This window comes from Eretmochelys imbricata, chromosome 12, assembly GCF_965152235.1.
Source record: "Eretmochelys imbricata isolate rEreImb1 chromosome 12, rEreImb1.hap1, whole genome shotgun sequence".
NCBI classification, from domain to species: domain Eukaryota; kingdom Metazoa; phylum Chordata; order Testudines; family Cheloniidae; genus Eretmochelys; species Eretmochelys imbricata.
Window position 1 is genome coordinate 23070605 of NC_135583.1, and position 23392 is coordinate 23093996.

The following is a 23392-nucleotide window of genomic DNA, read 5'->3' on the forward strand; positions in this document are numbered from 1 at the left end:
TGATGGGTCAAAATGTGAGAGAGGACTGCTCATGTGAATAGGACTTACAGGATCAGGCAAAGAGTTTGCTGAAGCAAGTCATGTTCACTCAGTACTGATATGTAAACATAAGCTCTGGTGTATGATTGTATTTTAAGTAGCAGGACTTCTAACTTATTTACAGGAAGTAGAACGGGAAATTTCATTCAGGACTGAATGTGGATTGTATTACTCTTACTACAAAGAGATGCTGCAGGCTACATCCATCCAACAAGGTATTTGTAACCTGTAAAGTAAATTTTACTTTGCTTTGGTGAGATGCTGTTGTTGATAAAGTGAAAAGTGAATATAATGTTTATGAAAGGTGCTGTAATAATCATGCTAGAGACAACTTTGTTGGATTCATCCACAAAGCAGGAATAGTTTAGATAGTGGAAATATAAGCTCTGCAATGGTACATTGGTTCCTCCAGTGTACCGCCCCATGAGAAAGTGAGATCACTCCTAAGTGTGATAATGAGGCAAAACACTAAACAGGTATAGAAATGGTTTTACTCAACAATAGCTAAGCATTTGATATGCTGTAACTGCTTATTACAATAATTATAAATAGTCAATACTACACTGTGTTCTACCCCCTTCCCACCCTTTTTTTGTATCCATGGGTTGTGTCATAGGCAGATTGTTTGGTGGAAGGGACCTTTTTTTGGCTACATATTTGTACAGTGCCTAGCACAATGGGGCCCTAATGCCTGGTTGAGACCTCTAGGTGTTCTTGCAAAACAGATAAAGAATATCTACTATGATGTCGATTTGGGTTATTTGTGATAGTGTCTTGTCTTCAAGACATGGGACTGAGACTCCAGTTAATTTTCCTTTTGCTACCTAGCAGCTAGTATGGTTGGTAACAATTTCATCAATGCCAATCTCAGCTGACTTTAAAACACAGTGACCTAAAAGTGAATGGCTCATGATCCCAGTATTAATGTCCCAACTCTAGTGCCCCTAACATCATTTATTACTGCAATTTCCACAGCATCATGTTTAGAGGTACAATATTGCATGTTGACATACGTTACTAAATATACAGAATTGCATTCACTGTATAGCAGTCCAGTAATCTCCATTCTAAGGGTACATAAACACTTCAATAATTTAAAAAAAAACACCATACCACAGCACCAAGTCTCAGAGCCTGAGACAATTGAGTCTGGCTCCTGGGTCTAAAAATAATAGTGTAGACCTTTGGTCTCGGGCCGGAGCCTAGGCTCTGAGACCCTCCTATCTTGCGAGTTTTTAGAGCCCCGGGGTCCAGCCTGAGCCTTAATGTTTACGCTGCAATTTTTAACCCTGCATCCTAAGCCCTGTGAGTCCAAGTCATCTGATCTGGCATAGCCATGGTTATGCCACGAGTCTTAGGGTATGCCTACACTGCTATCAAAGTGAGAAAATTAACTTTTATAAAAACCATGATATAAAAACCATGTTTTGAATCCTTGATGTAAAGCTTTGCAAAGTTTTCCATGAGAGATCTTAAAATACACTTGCAAACTTTTCACTGTACAACTGAAGGAGGGGAGGGAGATATTATTCTATTTTAATTTCTCTTTAACATTTAGGTTTACATGGCTTAATATATGACAATAAAACTGAATCTCTGAGGACAATTAACATACTTGAAAGAATGAATGTTTACCAGGAGCTGTTTCTCAGCATACTATATAGGATTCTTCCCATTCAGGTAGGTATTTAATTATGGCTTTAAATAAATAGCTATATATGGATGCTTCATGAAAGCCACCCAGTGAACGAGAACCCGCATTTTGGTTAATTCCAAGGATAAATATATTCCTGCAATTGTTTTAAATCAATAAAAAATAAAAGAACCCTTAGTTTTCAAAGCAACCACATATGAACATAATAGGAAAACCAAATTTTAAATGTTTAAAGGTGGTTGGAATTTACCCACTTGTGGCTGCCATTATGGATTTGCAATTGCAAAAGGAACAAGACCCTTTATGGTCATTTTAAAGCTTTAAATAGTCTATGTATGCGTACGTACATGTGCACTCAGGCTTTTAAGAAGCAGGATAGGTCTGGCCAAGTGATGGTGCTGCCTTGTAATATGCCAGGACTATGAGGGAAACTCTCCTAGCTTGCCTCATTTAATTAGAAGAGTAAATATAGCCTTCCTACTACATTCTCTCTGGCTAGCAGCTCACCTCGCCCTTGTGGGTAAAGGGATGTGAAGATTCTTGTAGCTATTACATGTGAGTTCCCTCCCTGTGAGTGGGCAGGGTATTGAGAGGTGGAGACCACGAGAGTGTAAGATGGGACTTTAAACAGGAAGCTTTGAAAGGGTTTGCTTAACAGCCCTTCATATTATTATGAACTATGAGTAAACTACATTTAGGCACTTAAAATAGGCATTTTTGAATCACTGGGTCATAATGATAAATGTATTTTTGAAAAAATGTACTGGGTTTTTAATACCATTTTACTGGTCTTTAACACTGATTATTTGTATTGTTATTTTGCAAAAGTGTTGAGACGTTACCTTTAAATTCACATTAATTTTATAAAATACTGGAAATAATTTAACTACAATATTCCTCTGTTTTACAGAATTATTTAGAGCCTGTTTATTTTTATATCTACACTTTGTTTGGACTTCAGGCACTTTATGTCATTGCTCTGTATGTAACCAGCTGGCTTCTTAGTGGAACATGGCTTTCAGGTTTGTTAGCAGCTTTCTGGTACATTACAAACAGGTGAGTGTGAAATAACATGTGACCCTTCTAAAGTTTTAGTTTCTGACACATAAGGTTAAGACATATTAAAACAGTGCATTGCTAGGATTAAATTGGGGGTAAGGGAGAGCATAAAACAGCAGAGAGGGTCTCTCTTTAGATCAGCCAGATATTTAAAAACATTAGATATAATTAGAGATAGTCAAAAGTTTGAGGAAACTCTCTAAAAATATGGCCTATCCAAGCTCTTTTTGGACCAGACTGAAGAGGGAGTTCCCCAGTGGCTTTTAGCTGCCTATGTAGTTCCCACATTGAGCAGCCCTTCTGTGCTAGCCTCATATCCCCTCAATGCAAGTCAGAGTATTCTAAGAGGTGCAGTGACTTATGCCAGATGTACCACAGCCCTAAGAGCTTAGGCTGACCAGAACTTCTGTCCCAACCACTCCCTTTGTTCCCCTATAGATACACTTCTTGCATTGTGGGTCAGCAAAAAGGTGGCATAGGACCTGCTGTGCTGCGATGGCACCTAAGGAATCCTCAATTCAGGGAATCCTTAAGGGATCAGATTAGCTGCTTTGCATTGCCCTACCACCAGCTTGAGTGAGGCTGACTCTTAAACTTTCAGTTGTTTTCTGAAACTTAAAAATCAAGAAAATAAAAGTATAATGTCAGTACTATCAAAGCTGTCCCAAAGGTGTTTGAAATGTTAGTCAGTAGTTGTGACTGCTGTAAAGTAATTTGACTGTAAGCAAATCAGTTACAAAGTGATTCCTTATAGTTATCTAGTGTTTTTAGTGCTCTAGAGGAGAAAGTAATTGAAATACTATATATCGTTTTAATATTTATTTAAGAGGTAATTTTTTCCATATATGGAAGACTTGGAATGGACTTGTTTTCTCTCCAACTTTCTAATAAATAGTGTGCAGTAGAAGGAGGTTACTTATCCAGATAAAATGAGTACATGGGACCAATTTGGATAATGGGGAGTTTCTGCCATAGAATTACTGTTTGAAGTACTGTACTAGGGTCTTGCAGGTAAGAATGGTTCAGATGAACAGGTTGTTACATTTTCACTTACTTCAGCTACATAAGGAGAAATGGACATGGGATTATTTACACTTGTCTGGTTTCAGAGTGGTAGCCATGTTAGTCTGTATCAGCAGAAAGAACGAGGAGTACTTGTGGCACCTTAGAGACTAACAAATTTATCTGAGCATAAGCTTTTGTGGGCTACAGCCCACTTCATCAGATGCATGCATTATCTTCCTACTGTATTTTCCACTGCATGCATCTGATGAAGTGGGCTTTAGCCCAGGAAAGCTTATGCTCAGATAAATTTGTTAGTCTCTAAAGTGCCACAAGTACTCCTCGTTCTTTCTGCTGATACAGACTAACACGGCTACTATAAATTATATAAAATAAATGAGAGAGAGATGTGTGTATGTATAGATATTTCTATATATACACACAAGCACCACCCCCCCCCATGAAAAAATGGGGGTTGCCATACCAACTCTTAACCAGACCAATTGATTAAGGTGGGCTTTTAGCAGCAGGAGAAAAAAAACTTTTGTAGTGATAATCAGAATGGCCTATTTCAAAGAGTTGACAAGAAGGTGAGAGTAACAGTAAGGGGGAGGAATTAGCATGGGGAAATAGTTTTTATAGTTAGTGTAATGACTCATCCACTCCCAGTCTTTATTCAAGCCTATTTTAATGGTGTCTAGTTTGCAGATTAATTCCAGTTCTGCTGTTTCTCATTGGAGTCTGTTTTTGAAGTTTTTTTGGTTGAATAATTGAGACTTTTAGGTCTGTAATTGAGTGTCCAGGGAGGTTGAAGTGTTCTCTGATTGGTTTTTGAATATTCTAATTCTTGACATCTGATTTGTGTCCATTTATTCTTTTGCATAGAGACTGTCTGGTTTGGCTAGTGTACATGGCAGTGAGATTCTGGAAATGACTGTGCTGAGTGGTTGCCCTTGTCTTTTGATAATAACACTTTTAGTGTCAGAATGTTTCAGGAAAGGCGAGAAGTCTCTTGCTGTCCTGTTCAATGGGATTCAGTCATGCCATTAGTACAATGCACTTGAATTACAGTGAGGAAGATGACAGCTATCTATTCAGCTATACCTCCTGAAAGCCAAACTGAGGAGAAATATATTGCCATTGACCTGAAAAATGCCAGCACTTTTCTTTAGATCGCCCGAACTCTGCTCCCCAAGAGGAGGCTTGGCTCCACAGTAACAGCTGTCTGAAAATAAGGGGAGTTAAAGAGTCAAGAGGAAGAAGTTTTGGTCATGAACGAACTAACCATGGATGTGCCTCTTGGCAAGTTTTCAGAGCTAGGGATGTTAAGGGGACTCAACATTCAGCTACCTGAGAAACAATTTGCAGGAGCCTAGATATGATTTTCCAAATAAGATTTCAATTTTAATTGAAATCTTCTTTGCAGAAGCCTGGGTTTTGGTTGTGTTTATGAATCTCTGCATTTGTTTTGTGCAGAATAGATACCACAAGAGTAGAATTCACCATTCCATTAAGAGAGAACTGGGCACTGCCATTCTTTGCAGTTCAAATAGCAGCAATCACATACCTATTCAGATCTCATTTACGGCCTCTTCACGAAGTAAGTATTTCTAACAACATATTTGATATAGCAAAACTAGTATCTGAAATGTCAGGAGAGATGCTGAAAACAGAAGTGTGTGCTTCGGGTAACTGACTATAAATCAGAAGGAAAGCACTATTATTAAATATAGTGATGGAAATATAGAAGGCACTGTACAAATAGATGGTAGAAAGAATTGTTACTCTGAGGAGCTTGCAATTAATTTAAACAAAATTGAACTATGAAGGGGTGCAAACACTGATAAATGCATTCAGGGTTGAAAAAAATTGCAAAAGAAATCTGTTTTTAATAAAAGATTTCACTGTTGAAAGGAAAAAATGTACAGAGCACAAGAAGTAGAGTTTTATATATTTGGGAGGTCATAAGAGTGTCACCCAAAGAGAGATTAGGAAAAAGCCTTACAAAGCCCAAAGATTAGTTTTTTTTCCCCCCTACTTTAATTTTACATTAAAAAAATTAAGAGTTAACCTTGAGTTGTAGCAGTAAAAGCATGTACATAATACAGTTTGTGCAACTGTCCGTTTTAAGTCATTACTTCAGATTTGGTCAACATAATGAAACAACATACCCAACGTGAGTGTATCACAGAGATGGGCAAACTACAGCCCACGGGACTGTCCTGCCCAGGCCCGGAGCTCCTGGCCCAGGAGGCTGTCCCCACCCCCCATCTCTCCCCTCCCTCCCCCCGCATCAACGCTGCTGTGTGGTGCAATGCTCTGGGCAGCAGGGCTGCAGAGCCCAGCCTGACTCGGTGCTCTGTGCTGCACAGCTGCCTGTCCTGGTGCACCTGCGCCACCAGCCACTGATGCCCTAGGCAGTGTGGTAAGGGGGCAGGGAGCAGCTGGGGCATTGGATAGAGGGCAGGGGAGTTCAGGGGCTGGTCAGGAGCATGGATAGGGGTCAGGGTGGTCAGAAGGCAGGGAATGGAGGTTGAATGGAGGCAGGAGTCCCAGGGGAGGGCAGTCAGGAAGGAGAGGAGGGGTTGGATGGGGCGGTGGGGGGCAGTTAGGGGCAGGGGGTGGATGGAGCAGGAGTCCTGGGGGGGGCCCCCATCGGGGGCAAGAAGCAGGGTGGGGGCATGCCTGGCTGTTTGGGGAGGCACAGCCTCCCCTAACCGCCCCTACATACAATTTCAAAAACCTGATGTGGCCCTCAGGCCAAGAAGTTTGCCCGCCCCTAGCCTATCAGATAAGTTTTCAAGCTGAGCTGAGACCTAGCTGTTTTTTCAGGTGAAATTACAACTGTAATATTTGCTACTGCAATTTTGCACCTGCAAAATTAAATTGTGTGTGTAAATTGGGGTACTTGAAACTCTAAATACCAGCTGTCTCATTGCAATCCAAGTACTGTAGTTAGAAATTAAGATGTTTCAGTGTCAAACTCTAGACACGTACTCTTAATTTAACCCTTGAGAGAACCCTCCCCCTCCCCCCCCCCCCAAACACTTATTGATGGAGATATGTAAGTTACATAAGAACTTTCTCTTTTCAGAAACTGACACTTCTGGCAGTGTTTATATCAACCTTTCTCTTTAGCCTGACTTGGCAATTCAATCAGTTTATGATGCTGATGCAAGCATTAGTATTATTCATATTGGACTGTCTTGACATGCTTCCCACAACAAAGGTAATCTTATTTCTGGCCATGACCAGACTTTGAGTCTAATACGAATGTAGCTTTGAGAAGTTCCTTTGCACAGTGTTCTACATTTGAAAGTAGCACATCATAGAAGTGCACTTCTGTGATGAGCTCTTAAATAACCACAATCAGTTATTTCCTATAATATAACAGAGATAGAACTGAGTAATTTGAACATATACACTTTTTTTGGTAACTGAATATGATTTTTCAGCTGGAATGTTTGTCTGGCTTTGTTCCTGTTCACTTGGTGCAACTCTTAAGTTCTGTAATAGTGAAGCCCTGTCCTCAACTAGTGTTTTGGGGATCATTTTCAAACATGATTATGGCCAAACTTGATTATAAAACTATTTGCCGCCACAGCAATTATAGTTACAAACCAGGGCCCCAATTCTACATTTGATTCCACACAAATAAATGCTTGCAATCAGGTAGATCTGAAAGCAGGTATGGGAGCTCATGTTCAGAAACTGTGCTAAAACCTTACTAAGCCCGTAGTCTTACTACAGCCTCTGCTAAAATGGTTTGTAACAACAAGGAAAAAACCCAACAACAAAAAACCATGTCTTCGCTGGGGATTGTAACCAAATGAAATCATGTCAGCTGCAGTTGTGATCACAAATACTTGTCAAACATGGATTCTACCAAATATACAGCAGCATTAAATACATGAAAGTGTAAAACTTTTGTATTCTTGCTAGCATGACGACGACTAAGGTCTTCATACTGTAAAGAATTATGGTTGTGCTCAGCTTTACATACATGAATGGTCCCATCCCATTGGGACTACTCTTATGTAGCAAGTTAAGCACTTGCATAAATCTTTGTAGGATAAGAGCTTTAGTTAGGTCTGGTAAAATACAAAAGTAATTGCATAAAGACTTTTAAACTGGATGCAGTATTCTAAAACCTTGATTTGAAGCAATAAATTATACAACAGTTAAACAGCATAAAGCATCTCAGTGAATATTTATTGTTTTAAAAAGTTAAGATTCCAGAAAGAAAAAAAATCAAGAATATCTAATTCATACAGATTTAATCATGGCCAATTTTTTGCCAATTTTGAAAACAAAAACTACAAATACATAGCAAGATTTATTCCAGAGAACTCTGGATTTTTTGTACAGTTAAAAACATTTTTAGCATGTTTCTAGCATATGCTGTATTTGAATTTGCAATGGTGGAAAGTAACTCTCAGTTTATATTTAAGTATGTTTTGTTGAGAATATGCATCCTTAATAAATTCATGGGTCTGAATTTATCGAAAAATAATAAAATCACCTGTCAACTATGTTATTTATAAGATTTACTTACTGTCACTCCCATGAATGTGTATGATCAATTAAAATTATTCAGGAAATAATAAATATTTCTCTCATGTTCTTTTTAGTTGCCAATGTAATGGTATACTAATTGTAATGCTAAGTAACTTCATATATTGAATAAGAAATGGACAGTGCTAAAGGGTTCTAGTACTAATATAATTTTTTGCCCTTTAATCAAGAGAAACAAATGTTTTTACATTTTAAAACAAAAAACTTCAGAGGAAAAACTAGGTTAAATTATAGTAACTAGTTTAAAAAAGTATTACAAGTGTAATACCTGTAAGCCACGAGGCTATCTGAATCTGATAATATTCATAACTAATGAGCATGAATGCTTTAAGGAAAGTCCTAATTCTGATTTCAGTTCAACAGTCCTGGGGGTGTGATCAACCATCAGAGAAGTTTATATTCCTGTAGTTGGTCAGCAGAAACTGAAAATGAAGTTTCTTTTTAGGTAAATGCTGTTTGCATACCTATTGGCCAAGGATTCCCACTTACTTCAATAGGAGCTGCTGGATGCACAGCATTTTTGAAATTCAGGTCATGTAATTATGTGCCAGGATAAGAACTTAGGAGCCTAACATCAGGGATCCATTTTTAAATATCTTGATTGGAAGTTTTTGTTTGAGAGATTTTCTGTTTACATCCTAAATTACAAAATCTTCTATTTGAAATGGTGTGATTTGAAGGCTATATTAAATTGTATGGTATTGCATTATGTGTCATGCAGTAATATACAGAACTATGGAAACCATAAATTGGGCACAATTCTTTTCTGACTTACATCCATGCAACCCTTCTGAAGTCACTTGGGGACAGAACAAGGTCCAATATCTCATAATTTTTGTATAGTTGTAGGTTGTTTAATATTCATATTACTGTAGCTCCCAAACAAAAAACAGTCTCAGGTCTCCATTGCGCTAGATACTGTAGAGTGCCCCCAAAGGTGCTTATCTATTAAAGGTATACAGTAGGGTTCTCCTTCAGCTTTTGAGCCACCACCAGAGCCCCCAAAAATTAACAGAAAATCTTACATGGGAAATGTTGAAGATACTGATTCTACAAGCACCTGCCGTCGTGCTGAATCTGTCAGATAAACTGTGTGGAGAGGATAACTATTTGGCTAGGTAAAGTCATAAAACTGTCTGAAGGTTGTCAAGACAACCTTCAATCATAGTTTGAAAGACAGTTATAGTCACTGCACCATACATCAAAAAGAAGGAACAGAATGGACCAGGTTGCTGTTGCAGCAACAAGCAAGACCAATTATACCCTTGAGACATTCAAGTTTACCGTAGAACAGAAGCCATCACTATGGTGCTGAACTGAACTGACAAAAAGGTTGTTGTAAGGAGAATGAAAAAACTGGAATTCACTATCAGCTGAATGATTGTTTAGCTAGGAAAAAGACATTTTCCTTAAGTTCAATATCAAAAGCCTGCCAGTTCCATGGAGATGATCTCAACCTGTGTTCTAAGTATTGCTACATTAAGTGTAAGATGATCCAACAGACAATACTTTAAGAATGGGTAATGTATAGATTTATGGCTAGTATTCCGGTGTAAATTGAATACTACTTCACTGTCAGACAGCTTAAGTCAAAAAGATGGTGACTTGAATTTTAAAGTAGTTGTATTAATTTATGCTTAAAATCAACAGGGATGAAAGACTAAAACTACTCATAATCTGCTTTATAAACATCCCAAAATTCCACAAAAGGTCTCTTATGTATATCTGCAGACATACGCTCAGGATAGCCATTGAGGTACCTCAGCAGTTACCACAAAGTTTGGCAGTTCATTTCATCCTAAAGAATTATAAGATATTTTAAAAAGTGTCTTTGCCACAGAATGTTGTTGCATATTGACTTAAAATTGGATCTTATCTATTTGGTGTTGATGTAGGCCAATGCTGTAATCCAGCATTGAACTCTACCATATGCAAAGTACTAATTAAAAGAAACACACAGTATCATACATCAGTGAAATAAATTGTTTTTTTAACATGAATATCCAGTTAAGCATCCTTATCTATTGCAGTTTCATAAGAAGCTCAAGAAAATTTAGTTGCTTGTTGTACAACTGTCATTTGCTGGCAATGATAATCCTATAAGAAGAATAAATATTTGTGATCCCAAATGCTGGCACAGAAAGATACTTCCCCACGATGCTTAAGCCATTTTATGTGATTAATTTTTTCCTAGTTGTAACATTCATATGCCTAGGTCACTGGGTCATCAAACATTCATAGCAAAAGCATGAAATACTATTAACCTAATTATTGATTCTTGTGTGTGAATATTATACAAAGATAGGATAGTACCACTGAATATGATGATCTGAAACTTTCACAATACCACATTTAACACTAGAAGTGATTGACATAAGTGAAAGAGACCAACAGTAAAAATACTCGCTTTTGTTCAGGGAAAAGCAAATATTTTTCTAAATATTCTGGCATAAATAACATCTCTTTGTTGCAGGTTACATGGCTGTACATTATACAGTTAACAGGCATACTACTGGTCTGTGGTCTACAGTTCTTTAATTCCATGATTCTTGGATCCCTACTTATAAGTTTTAATGTGTCAGTCTTGCTAGCAAGAACAGTTCAGGTATGTGCTCAAAACATTTTTTGTTTTGTAATAGTAAACAAGCAGTATGACAAATTTAAAAGTAGTTAAGTTTTTAGAATAATCTCTCCCCTTCCTCAACACTCTTAGTCTGGCTATACCAGTACAAGGACAGGAGACATTTGACATAGGTTTAATCAGGCTGCAACTTTATTATTAGATGTCTGGGACTACCCGGCAAATAAAAGTGTACAGTGCAGGTAACCCCATGTTTATTCCGAAATTACCCATGGGGCTTTTATCAGCTCCCCCTCTTTCTATCCAGGTCCCTCCAGCAAATCCATTGCCAGGACCTTACCAGCCACCCTCCCTCGTAGGAGAGTTAAGGTGGGCTATAAGAATGGGGATCCTATGATTGGTATAGCAGGGAGCCAAACCCCCCCCCCCAGTTTGTTCCTTTAACGAATACCTCTTTTTAAGTATTTTTCCAAGCCATTTATCCAGTCATTGTATACCTTTCCTATGGAGTACCTGCACTGGACATCTGCCACAAGGAGGCGCCAGCAATTAGTGTGGCTGCCTCTCCCTCAAACCCAGTCAGGTTTACTTCCCCCCTTTTATAGGGCCAAAACAAATGGACTCCAAAGCTTTACAGGGGAACCCCATCCTCCCTGAATAATTGGTGCCCCAGGATGCCCAAGCTGCCCCTTTTAAACCCTGCATTCCTAGGGGATGAGTCAGTGACCACGCTGACCCTTTTACAGCAGTTCCGCCCCCCAACCCATAAAGCACATGTCCCTTCATTCCACCAGCCAGCCAAATACCCCCCTGCTCAAAAGGTTCAGGGCGGTCATTTTCAACAGGCTATATTACTGTTGGTTAGACAATTTCCAGCAGAGTAAAGGCTCAGTGATTACTCTTACTCACTGATAATTAACGGATACGTCTAAAAATGTTACAATTTGGGAGGTATCAGCAATGTCACAATTCTATACTTGCTATTAACATTTACAAATATGCAGGCGGAGACCCTGATCTTGCAAAGGTATATGTAAGAACAGACCTTTACACACATAGTATCTCATTGATTTCGGTAGGGCTCAGACAGATCCTTAACTCCAAGCCGTCAGAATCCTTTGTAGGAAGGAGCCCTAAGTCAAACCAGCTGTCTAATTACAGGATCATAGTTCTTGACCCATCCTATGTGGCAGCATAAGACCAGAACTGTGATCTTCTAATTAGACAATGTCTGCTCCCATCCCAAACTGCCTGTGAGTGGCACCAGGAGCATTGTTAAATCTGGAGCTTTAAACTGGGAGATCTTCCAGAAGGCCATGTAGTCTAGCCGATACTCATGTTGAATTAAGAGAATGCCCTTTGCCCCATTGGTACATTGAGAATGTAATGATTTCCACAGCAACCTGGAGAATACACATGGTGGTTAATAATATGCAATAATTTTTAATCATATTTAAACAAGTAATTTGAAGCAGCTTATTTTATCTCTTGTTCCAGATATATAAAAATCCTAAATCTTTTGTTTTAAAAGACTAAAATACCAATCCATTTAATTTCTAGAAAAACATGAAAACGGGATGCTTGCTTAATAGACTTGGGAAACTTTCCTTCCATGTACTCCTGGTGTTATGTTTGACACTTCTAGTTAATAACTTTATTAAGGTAGGTAAATATGAAGTTTTCTACATATGTAAAGTTAGGAATTAGATAAATATACGTGGTGTAAGCATCTTTGTGTAGTAAATCATGAGATTTCGCCTAATTTAAAACAGTAGATTTTAGGAGCTGAAGAGAGTTTCAGATCTTTTGTCCAAGAATCTTTTTAATCTCTCTTTTCTGGAACCCTCTCATCACAAGTTGACCCCATTTCTGCAACAACTTATGCATGCACATAAATGTATAACTTTATCGGTACTTCTGTGGGAAGAATAAGGCCGATACTGCTTTATAGCACTACAAGACACTCTTGTTACTTGTGAATCTTTTCATCCATTTCTGTTAGACTCAAATCCATTTAAAAAGTTAAAGTGCAGTTCTACTCCGAAAAGTTACTATATAAAAAGACAGCTTTTTACTTATATCTGCTGTGTGTGTACACAGAGACAAATCTATACATTTAAAAGTAGGGGGGGAAAAGCTCCTCTTATGATCACATTATTCTCCTGCTAGCACTGTGCAGCTGAGGGAGTGTGACCTGGATTCTAGTCCTTATGTATCAACAATTTGCTTGTACAATAGATCAAAACCTAGCAGACAATGGGATTGAAGACACACTTATGGTTAGGGCCCTACCAAATTCACAGCCATGAAAAACGCATCATGGACCGTGAAATGTGGTCTCCCACCGTGAAATCTGATCTTGTGTGTGCTTTTACCTTATACAGATTTCACGGGAGAGACTAGCATTTCTCAAATTGGGGATCCTGATCCAAAAGGGGGTTGCAGGTGGGTCTCAAGGTATTTTAGAGGAGCCATGGTATTGCCATTCTTACTTCAGAGCTGGGTGGCCAGAGCGTGGCAGCTGTTGGCTGGGCACCCAGCTCTGAAGGTGGTGCCAGCAGCTGCGCAGAAGTAAGGGTGGCAATACTATACCATGTCATCCTTACTTCTGTGCTGCTGCTGATAGCAGCTCTGCCTTCAGAGCGGGGCTCCCGGCCAGCAGACAGCGCTCTCCAGCTGCCCAGCTCTGAAGGCAATGCCACCGCCAGCAGCAGCGCAGAAGTAACAGTAGCAGTACCACAACCCTCTACAATAACCTTGCGACCCCTCCCCACCACAACTCCTGTTTGGGTCAGGATTCCTACAGTTACAACACTGTGAAATTCCAGATTTCAACTGTTCAAATCATGAAATTTACTATTTTTAAAATCCTATGACCGTGAAATTGACCAAAATGGACCATGAATTTAGTAGGGCCTTACTTATGGTAGGGCATGATAAAAGTCAGTGATAATAAACCTACTTGAAGGCATAATTTGTCCTTTATTAGTGAAGATGCTTGAAAACAAGAAGAACCCAAGTTGACTTTCAGACTACAGACTGAGATCTCAAGACTTAGAGTTAGAAAAGTAACTGGGAACACATGATACAAAAAGTATCGAAAGACAAACATTAAACTTCACAGCGCCATTTTTGCAAAGTTTAGCACAGTAGAAATGCACTTTAAGGCTACAGCTGAACAATTATGAATTGTTTCACAATTTCAATGTCTAAATAATTTTTTTTATATATGAAGTCTTTAAGAGAAGAGAAGCTGTATTCTAATTTCTAGCAGAAAAATGTAACTTTATTTTCTTCCCCAATAGAAAATTCTTAATCTTGAGTCAGATGAACATATATTTAAATTCCTGAAAGCAAAATTTGGATTTGGAACAACAAGGTAGGATATCAGTTAATCTGAAATTTTCAGTGTTACTTCATTATATCAGCTCATTGTCAAAGTTAGATCTTCAGGTAAACATTTATTATTTGCAACCAAGATCTAAAATAAGTGCATGATATGAACAAGAGATAGAAATCTTCACCTGTACGCATAGTTTCATGATTGCCTTATTCAATAAGGAAACTGTGAACCTTTCATGTAGCCACCAGTTATGAAATCTATAGTATGACTGTTTTTATTTACTTTCTTTAGAGATTTCGATGCTAACCTGTACCTCTGTGAAGAAGCATTTGGTCTGCTGCCATTTAATACTTTTGCAAGACTCTCTGATACATTACTTTTTTATGCCTACCTATTTGTTCTCTTGCTTATGGCAGTAGCAGCTGCTGTTGTTGCTTTTCAGAATCTCAGGTACTGTGTTTCAGAACTAGATTTTCCTGAATTTTTCTTCAATAGGCTAAATAACTGACATAGGTGAACACAGCAGTATACAGTACACTTTACCACAAGTACTCAGCAGACAATGAAGAGAGAGGTTGTAAAAATAAGAAAGTAAATCACTTCATATCTGAAGTTCAAAATGTAAAGTGTGTAATAAGATTTAGCTGTAATTAGTCTTTATAGAGCCCCAAACTATGTTACTGACTATAACAAAACAAAAATTACTTACTACAAAATATAGTGTCTCTAATTCATTCCAGTCCCTCTCTGCAAAGCAGCCAGAGAATTACCAGTTGCTTCCACTTGAGGATCTCCCAATCATGGGGAAGTCCCCAGTTGACAGAGTCTGGTCTATGTCAATTCACCGTGTCCCTGGCACAGGGATAGGAGGGACATGGCTGGAGCATTACTGCATTCCAGCAAGTTATAGTTTGTGACCTACCCCACCGCTATTCCAATCTATTCTAGGGCCAATGTAGAACTGGTCCCAGAATCCAGGAGCTGCAGTTAACTCCTTTGCAGTGCTGTCACACTTGGCTACAGCTGAGATTCTGGGGCATAAGTTTTGGCCCCCACCAAAAAAACCCAACTAAATGGTAAATTTTGTATTGGCAATCTCTGAATTTCTCATGTGAATTTGTTTTAGTATTTCCATGATTTGCATTATAGTGTATTGTAAATAACTACACTAACATTTTTATTTATTTTAAAAGTTCATTTAAAAGCCATAACCAACACCCCAGAGATGAAAACAGAAAACCTGACATTTCATTATGGAGGTGCTATTACTGTAATCATCATTATCTGCAAGTGAAATATTTAAACACCATTTTAAGAATGAAAAGTTAATTAGTACTAACATCAGGAGCTTTAGTCTCTATGGCATCAAGAGGTTAAAATAATTTTAAACTGCATGCAAATGTGCAATTTTAAAATAATGTATTGCTAAGCCTAGCACAGCACTGATTTTTTGTTTGTTTGTTCAGTGGTTCAGCTAATGTCCAATCTATGGATAAAATGGAAATTTGCACAATACTACTGAAGCCTGGAGCTGCCTACAACTTAATGCACACAATTCTGTTTGGATGCCTGGCTTTAAGCACAATGAGGTATTTTAAAAAAAAATTTATTGTCTCTGCAAGCTGTTGAATATTTAATATCTAACACACTAGTCATAACCCCCATGCAACGTTCTGCTTTCTCCATCTTACTGCCTGCTTGCTGGTGCAATTAACCCTTCCCAACAGGATCTTTCCCAAAACAGTCAGATCACAGAGAAAACACACAATTTTGCGGGCAAAGTATTTCATCTCAAGCCTTTGTGACAAGCTGCCAAATTTGATCTTTTAGTCAGTTACTTCTGCTATGATGCCAATCCTCAGTGTCCTCGGAACACAAGAAAGTTGTGTTTGAAGTTCCTCTGAAGTTACTGACTAGACAAAATATTTTTCATGATTATACATAGGCTTGGCAAATTAAATTTTTATTTTTGTAGGATTTCAATTGATATTCATGTTGATTTGTAAGCATTTTTTTCTATTGCCAACTATTTAAATTTTCAAATTTTCCATGAAATTTTGTGGGGGTTAGACAATTATTTAATAGCAGTAGACATTGAGATTCAAGAAGTTAAAGCTTTATAACAATTAAACACGTTGTCAACATCATATGTCAAATATGCAAAGTAAGCATTCTTAAACTCTAAAAAAGTTAAAGGATCATTTTTCTTACTTCACTTATATGTAAATTTATCATCATTGATGAAAATTTCATTGGTTTGTGAGTATTTTGTAAAATAGACTTTTACCAACATTTACTTATAAAAAATTTCAAGCCCTCTTGTACAGTAGTATAGCTCCATATGATCAATGAAAACTTGCTTGTCTTCCAGAATGAAGTACCTTTGGACATCCCATATGTGTGTATTTGCTTCTTTTGGTTTGTGCAGTACTGAAGTTTGGGGATTTGTCCTGAAATCTGTTCATCTCTACACACCACAGAGGGTTAGAGCTATATTTCTTATGACAATATTTGAAATTCTGTATTTTCCCATAATTAGACAAATGAAGCTTCAGCTTTTTAAAGGTAGATATGAAATGAATCAAATGTTTTTAGGCCTCTCACCTACACTACATGAAAACATTTAAAAAGCACTAGTTAATTCTACTAAAATGTGTATTCAGATAAATGATTCATTTTAAATTTAAACTAGTATTTTCCTGGGGTTTTATAATTTAAGCAATGCCATTTTAATGCACTAGGTGGCAATATAGAAGAAGCTGTGAAGGCTAGAAACATCTTGACTAAATAAAAATCATAGAATTTTTTAGAACTAATCAGCAGTTTGAAGAGAGACTTGGAATTTGTTTATTATATTGTACAGTAGATTTTTTGAACTTCATAGGAGATTAAAATGCATAAATGTAAAGTAACATTTTGTGGTGGTTTGAAATCCTTCTATATAGAAGGATTTCAAATGCTATTGGTCTTTAGCTCAGAACAAATAGGCCCTGATCTTGAAACGTGATCTGCACAGGCAGATACTTATGGCTGTGCAGATTCCATTACACGGTCAGTGCATCAATCATAAAGGAAATATAAATGTTCATTTATATCAAAACACTTTAAATTTCGCTGTAAAATCTAATCAATGTTTGTTTTGGGTTTTTGTCCTAGCTATGGGTCATTAGGTATTTGGTACCAATAATCACATTGCTGTACCTTTCTTATAAGGTAAGAAATGTTTTCGTCTTAATATTTTGGTATTTTTTCCCTCCTGGGTAAAAAAAAAAATGAATTTTTTTAAATTAAATTCCTGATTGTAATAAGAGAAGTCTGAGATCCATGCTTCAGATGTAAAAACATATCCCTGTTTTTCATACTGCCTCAAAACTGTACATTTGAAAATAAATACTGGGTGAGAGAGGTTTTAGCTAATAGCATGAGATTTATGGTTGAATTTTAAGAAAATGTTGTAATTGCATGTGTAAAAATATTGATTGCCTGTTTAAATTGCATATGCATTTACTCAAATGAACAGTTGCATCTAATTACTTGCATCCTAAGATACTACAAGTGCATGTGCAATTGTGGTAGTTATGTGTGCAAATTTTCAGTTAGAAATGATTTTCATTCCTATATTCTGAAAATGTAAGCTTATATGTGTTCTAATTTTAAGTACTTATAGGTAAGTTGCAGTTAAGATACAGATTGTTAACTGGTGTAATGATCCATTTTAGGAGAAGAAATGATTATCTTCTACTCTACTGCTGTATTTCATCTTATGCAATCTTTGAAGTAAATCTACAGAATTAAACGAGTCTAAGATTTGTGTTATCATCAACCCTGTCTCAGGAGCAAAAGATAACAAGGCTCAAGCTTTTATACGTAAATACATGAAACAATGTGTTTATGAAACACCAAGATAAAAATAAAGTTCCAAAATAATGGCATATATGAAGTAGACTATTAGTCTGATCAGCCTGTCATATCACAGAGATTTAGATCATTAATTTAATGGAACACCGACAACTGGGCAGGCCATTCTTTTAATCTATATTTATAGAAACAAAAAAAAAAATTCAGGAGCTACTTTGATGTAGAAATTATTTCTGCTATCCCCAATGGGAGACAAGAGGTTTCCCTTGAAATCATTAGCTTCAAAGAAACTCAAGGTGAAGCTTATTATCGGAGTTAAAAAAAAAAAAAAGAAAGGGAATCTTCATAATAACCAAGGAACTGAGCATAATATTCTTCATAATAAACCTAGGAATAGAGAAAATTCTGAAGCTCTGTGAAGTCTCCTTGTGAATTTTATTAATTTATTTTAAAAGCAAAAAGTAAATACAGTTCAGAGGCAAAATGGAAAGTCAAACTATTGACATAATCTAGACCACTCTGTCCCACTAGGTCATGGTTCTTTTTCCTATTTCGGCAGATGTGGTTTTGTTTTTTTGCACATTTTTAGGGATACTGTTTTTTCCTTCCGGTGTGCCAGTTTAGGAAATGTAGCACCTCTCCACATCCCAGAGAATGGATGGGATGTATCCATTTCTATCCATGCTAGATGTGGCAAGTCCTTTGTCTGTAGGATGCTGTCTCAGGTAACACATCAACTATGATGACATTCAGTCCAACTCGTCACAAGCTGAGATCTTTGAATCCAGTATCCATTTCTGAAGTTTCATTGAAGCATATAGGGTCCAATCCAAAGTCCACTGAAGTCAACAGGAGACTCCTTTGACTTTTATGGGCTGTGGATCAGGCCCATAGATGTGTTCAAGCTACCTGAAGAGCCCGGTATCCAAATAGTGCAAGTATTAAGGCTAATTCATAGAGTTTAAGATCTTAACTCTGCAAGGTACTGAATGTTCAATGTCAGTAAACAGATTTAGCTCCTCTCAAAATCCTCAGCATCTTTCAGGATCAGACCCTTAAGTAAGGGCTTTCCAAAAAGGGGATTGAATTCTCTGCTAGCTAAGATGCAATTTAAAAAACTTGGAAAATGGCAATTCCCCAAAATTCTGACTATTACTACTCCCTCGTCAGGGCTGAAAACGTTTCAACAAATAGATTAAAATGCTGTCAGTGAGCCAATCTTCAGAGTATGGCCAGAGACAGCGGTTTACCTCTCTACTGAGAGAGGTCCAGAATCTTTTCTTTCCATGACAAAGGAATGGTTTATTTATATTGCCCATCCCAACCTTTGCAACAAAGCTGAAGGTGTAAGTTGATTCTGTTGTATGTCAAGACATACAATATTTGCTTTGCACCTAATAAATTATTCTTTTCACACACCACATGTTCACAGACTGCATAAACATCTTCCATATTTATTATATGTAAAAATAACGTTTAAATGGCCATCATGTCTGGTTCTTGTGAAGTAGTTGTAAGCAAAACCATTTAGCATAGCACTTTGAGATTACACTTAGAGGAAATATGCATTAGTCCCCTCCCCTAAACCAGCAATTTTATGGGATTATTAACCTAATCCTGACTAAGCTAATAAAAGCTTCTTTTAAGACATGTGGTTGCTACAATCCCAGATACTTTGCCTGAAAGATTATTTATTCAGCTACAGCTGTGGCTGCAACACTAGCCAGCTTTTAGATTAGTTATATAGCACATCTTGAAACCTACAAGACATCTACATTTCCATTCACATGAATTTTCTACATTAGTGTACTACAGACTACAACTTTCACATAAAACTGCGTGCTGCAGGATTTCCATGCGTAATGTTGATTGCACTTATAGTTCCATTCCATATTTGTCCAGCATGTTATTGCTTCAGCTTTGAGGTTTAAAGGTTTGGGGGGGGGGGGTTTAAATCAAAATTTTTAGTCATTATCCAGGTTGTTTAATGATTTTATATGCATTCTTTACAATTTAAACATAGAAGATTATCAAATTGTGTTTGTATGAGTCAGTTATTCCTAAACAAATTGTTGGGAATTCTGGACTTAATCAGATTTGTGGCCTTAGCAAGTCCTATTATGCCATGAAATCCTGACGTTGTGTTTCAAATAAATCTATGTCTTGAGAAATTTGGTTGGTGAGGGTACAAATATCTTTATTGTAGTCCATTATGCCTACGTCTTACCAGAGACGGGCATCTTTAACAATGTAGTCTGTAAGATTGAGGTTCCATAGAAATGAGGAAAGGACAATCTTATTTTTATAGTTATGATTTCCAGCCTAATATCCCTATGGATGATATTTAACATCCTGGTTGCTTTCATCCTTAGGCAAATAGACAGTAGTAATAACTTTAGCAGTTCTCCTTTCCACAATGAAGCCAAAATGTAGATGCTTAAATATATTCACCTAAATAAGTGGCCTGATGTTTGACACCTCTAAAAAATACTGACATCACTAACCAAGACCAGACAGGAACCGCAGGTGCTCTGCACTTTTATTAAACTGGCCTCTTAAATTTTAAGCCCTCAAAATTGAGCATTTTGGTTTAATCATTTTATAAGGGAAGTCTGCAAGCTCCTTAAATTTACTAGCAGACCAAAGTGGGGAATAAGTTTCAAATTTGAGGGACTCTCAGAGGACACATACTGACAGCAGCCCCTCTCTTTTAAACCAAGTGTTATCCAATGCATCTTCTCCAATCTCAACTGCAGCAGAATCAGACTGGGAGAGAAGCAGTCAACACAGTAGATTTAGGGCTTTGTAAGTCATAACAAATAACAGACCAGTAGGCACCCAGTACAGATTCCAAAGCACTCACATAATATCAGCTACAGAAATAGACTGCCACATTCACCACTAGCTTCAGTTTCCAAATATATTTAAGATGTAATCTAATCTCTAGGTGACAAAACCATGGAATGGTCTAGTTAAGTTAAAAAGCCACCTTGATCATTCTGCTCTTATCTGGTCATCTAGCATCAGCTGAGGACCTCAACAGGCCCCAGATTGGCCCTCATATCATTGGCATCAGAGGGGCAGCTATACTAAAGCCTTTCAGCTTGTCTATAAGGTAGAAAAGATCAATACTTCAAACCAGCCATTTCCACTGACCTTGTAATTAAGCTCTGTTCCAATATCCAGAACTTGGTTTGTTCATTTTGTCTTCAGGTTGTTTTGTTTGTAATTCTAGTTCTGTCCAGGAATGATGGATGAGCTGTCAGAGCTGAGAGAATTCTATGATCCAGACACAGTGGAGCTGATGAACTGGATTAAGTAAGAGTATTTTTATTTTATTTAAGTTAAATGCTATTTATAGTAATCCAGTATTCTTATATATAGTGCTCTCCTGTTCCATTTGCCACAGGTCATCAGTGAACTATAGTGACCTATGGGGATAATTAAAGGGGAGTGGGATATCTAGGGACTAGAACATCAGTGACTGTGGAAAACAGATAGCTGCAACTCTTGCCAGCCTGCTGTGCCCTGGTACAGAGTTTACCACTGTTTGGCAACAAGGTTTCTGGAAACAAGTTGTCTCCATTAGGCTCTGTGGGTGGATAAGCACAGATAATTCCCTTGGTTGAAAAGGTGAGAGAATCTTCAGTTTGGAGAAGGTGATGGTCAAAACAAAAAAAAAAAAAAAAAGTATTGAAATCAATGAATCTCCATGTGACCTTTCGTATCTCCTTGGATGCACTTCTGCTTCCTTTGATCTTTATTTTTTTTTAAGATAACATTAAAAAGTGAGGGACATTCACTTGTGAAAATCAGTTTTTACAGAGTATGCATGTGCCAGTCTCTTGCCCTTACTTTAAAATAACTTAATGTATATATTTGTAGTGGCTTGCTGGCACAGGGGCATGGTGGTTTTGGCGCAAAGAGTGGTCTGAATGCTGCACTCAGAACTCACAGCCAAATTAAACCTACACAGCTGCACTGAAGTTAGAATTTAGCCCACCACCTGCTTTGCCAGAGGTGTGAAGAATGTTTGTAGTGAATATTGAACCTACTCAGACTGGGGGTGTATCAGGGTTTACCAGAGCCCTGGTGTTTGTCGTCCCTGGAAATTGCATTTAGTTGGAATTCTCACATAGCCATTTGCAATTTTATTTTTAAAGTAGAGTTGTGTTCTTGAGAAGATATTTTGGAGGTAAAACCTGAACCTGCTGCTTTTTAGCCTTTTAAATATTTTGAACACCCTAGTATTGCACTGCATTATATTTTTACTTCCAAGTTTGCTGTTTAATATCCCGCATTTGAATAACTGAAGTTATTAGGGTTGCCAATTTTGGTTGGATGTATTTCTGGAGGTTTCATCACATGACTATCTTTAATTTCTGGAGTCTCCAGGACAACCCTGGAGGGTTGGCAACCCTAGAAGTTGTGTGTACACAATGTATTGTGATGAAACTAGTCACTCAGCAGTTTAACAGCAACTAACATTTTTCACCCCTAGCAGTAATCTTATGAACCATAACGCTGTATTTTCCTACTCTGCAACCTATGAGAATCAATGTAATTATTCACAAGTAAATAGGTTACTAATTTTAGAATGGTATTCTGAAAGCAGGCTCATGTTGTCTCTATCATTTAGAATCTTTGTAGTCACATTGACATCACCTCATGACTAATTTTTATCAGCCAGTGCCATTTAATGCCACTTGTTTATTAAGAATTGGTAAATATTTGATAGCTCAGGTCTCTTGAGTACCATATACAGAGTTTGATATAGATTTATACATAAAATATACATGCGGCTTTGGTCCCAACCACGAACTGGATTTCATTTGATGTAAATCTCACATCTTCCCTCTGCTGAAAATGCTAACATTTTCATTTTAAAATCATGACAGAGTAAATTTTTCTTTAGGATTTAATGTTTTTAGAAATAATATTGGTCACAAATAAAAGTTAGTTAGCTGTGCACTAACTACAATCAAAAACAAATTTATGGCCTGCACCTCAAGGTTGGATTGATATTTTCTTCATTTAAAATGAAGATGTGGAATCAGAACATTATACTGTACTACCACTTGGCAGTTTTGTTATAGGTAAAGGTCTGCCAGAATTTGCATTCTAAACTCCTGATGTCAAGAATTAATTTATAGAAAATGAAGTGTGGCTGAACTCCAGTTGGTCACATATATTGTTGAATTAGGATACCCTTGTTCCATTTTGCAAATCTTTCCACGTCAAAAAGGCCTTTGAGTCTGACAGATCTAAATACAGTATAAAA

The 23392-nt window shown here is 37.4% G+C and overlaps 1 protein-coding gene across 1 annotated transcript in view; it reads left to right on the forward strand.

Moving 5' to 3' along the window:
- Positions 1 to 23392, forward strand: part of DPY19L3 (dpy-19 like C-mannosyltransferase 3) — a 44896-nt gene that overhangs the window by 14970 nt on the left and 6534 nt on the right. Inside the window, exons 3-15 of the mRNA XM_077831025.1 lie at positions 164 to 254; positions 1598 to 1719; positions 2604 to 2749; positions 5231 to 5354; positions 6849 to 6983; positions 10803 to 10934; positions 12471 to 12572; positions 14216 to 14289; positions 14545 to 14703; positions 15720 to 15842; positions 16625 to 16736; positions 17410 to 17466; positions 21347 to 21429. Coding sequence (XP_077687151.1) covers positions 164 to 254; positions 1598 to 1719; positions 2604 to 2749; positions 5231 to 5354; positions 6849 to 6983; positions 10803 to 10934; positions 12471 to 12572; positions 14216 to 14289; positions 14545 to 14703; positions 15720 to 15842; positions 16625 to 16736; positions 17410 to 17466; positions 21347 to 21429 — 1460 coding nt within the window. The remainder of the gene's footprint in view (positions 1 to 163; positions 255 to 1597; positions 1720 to 2603; positions 2750 to 5230; positions 5355 to 6848; positions 6984 to 10802; positions 10935 to 12470; positions 12573 to 14215; positions 14290 to 14544; positions 14704 to 15719; positions 15843 to 16624; positions 16737 to 17409; positions 17467 to 21346; positions 21430 to 23392) is intronic.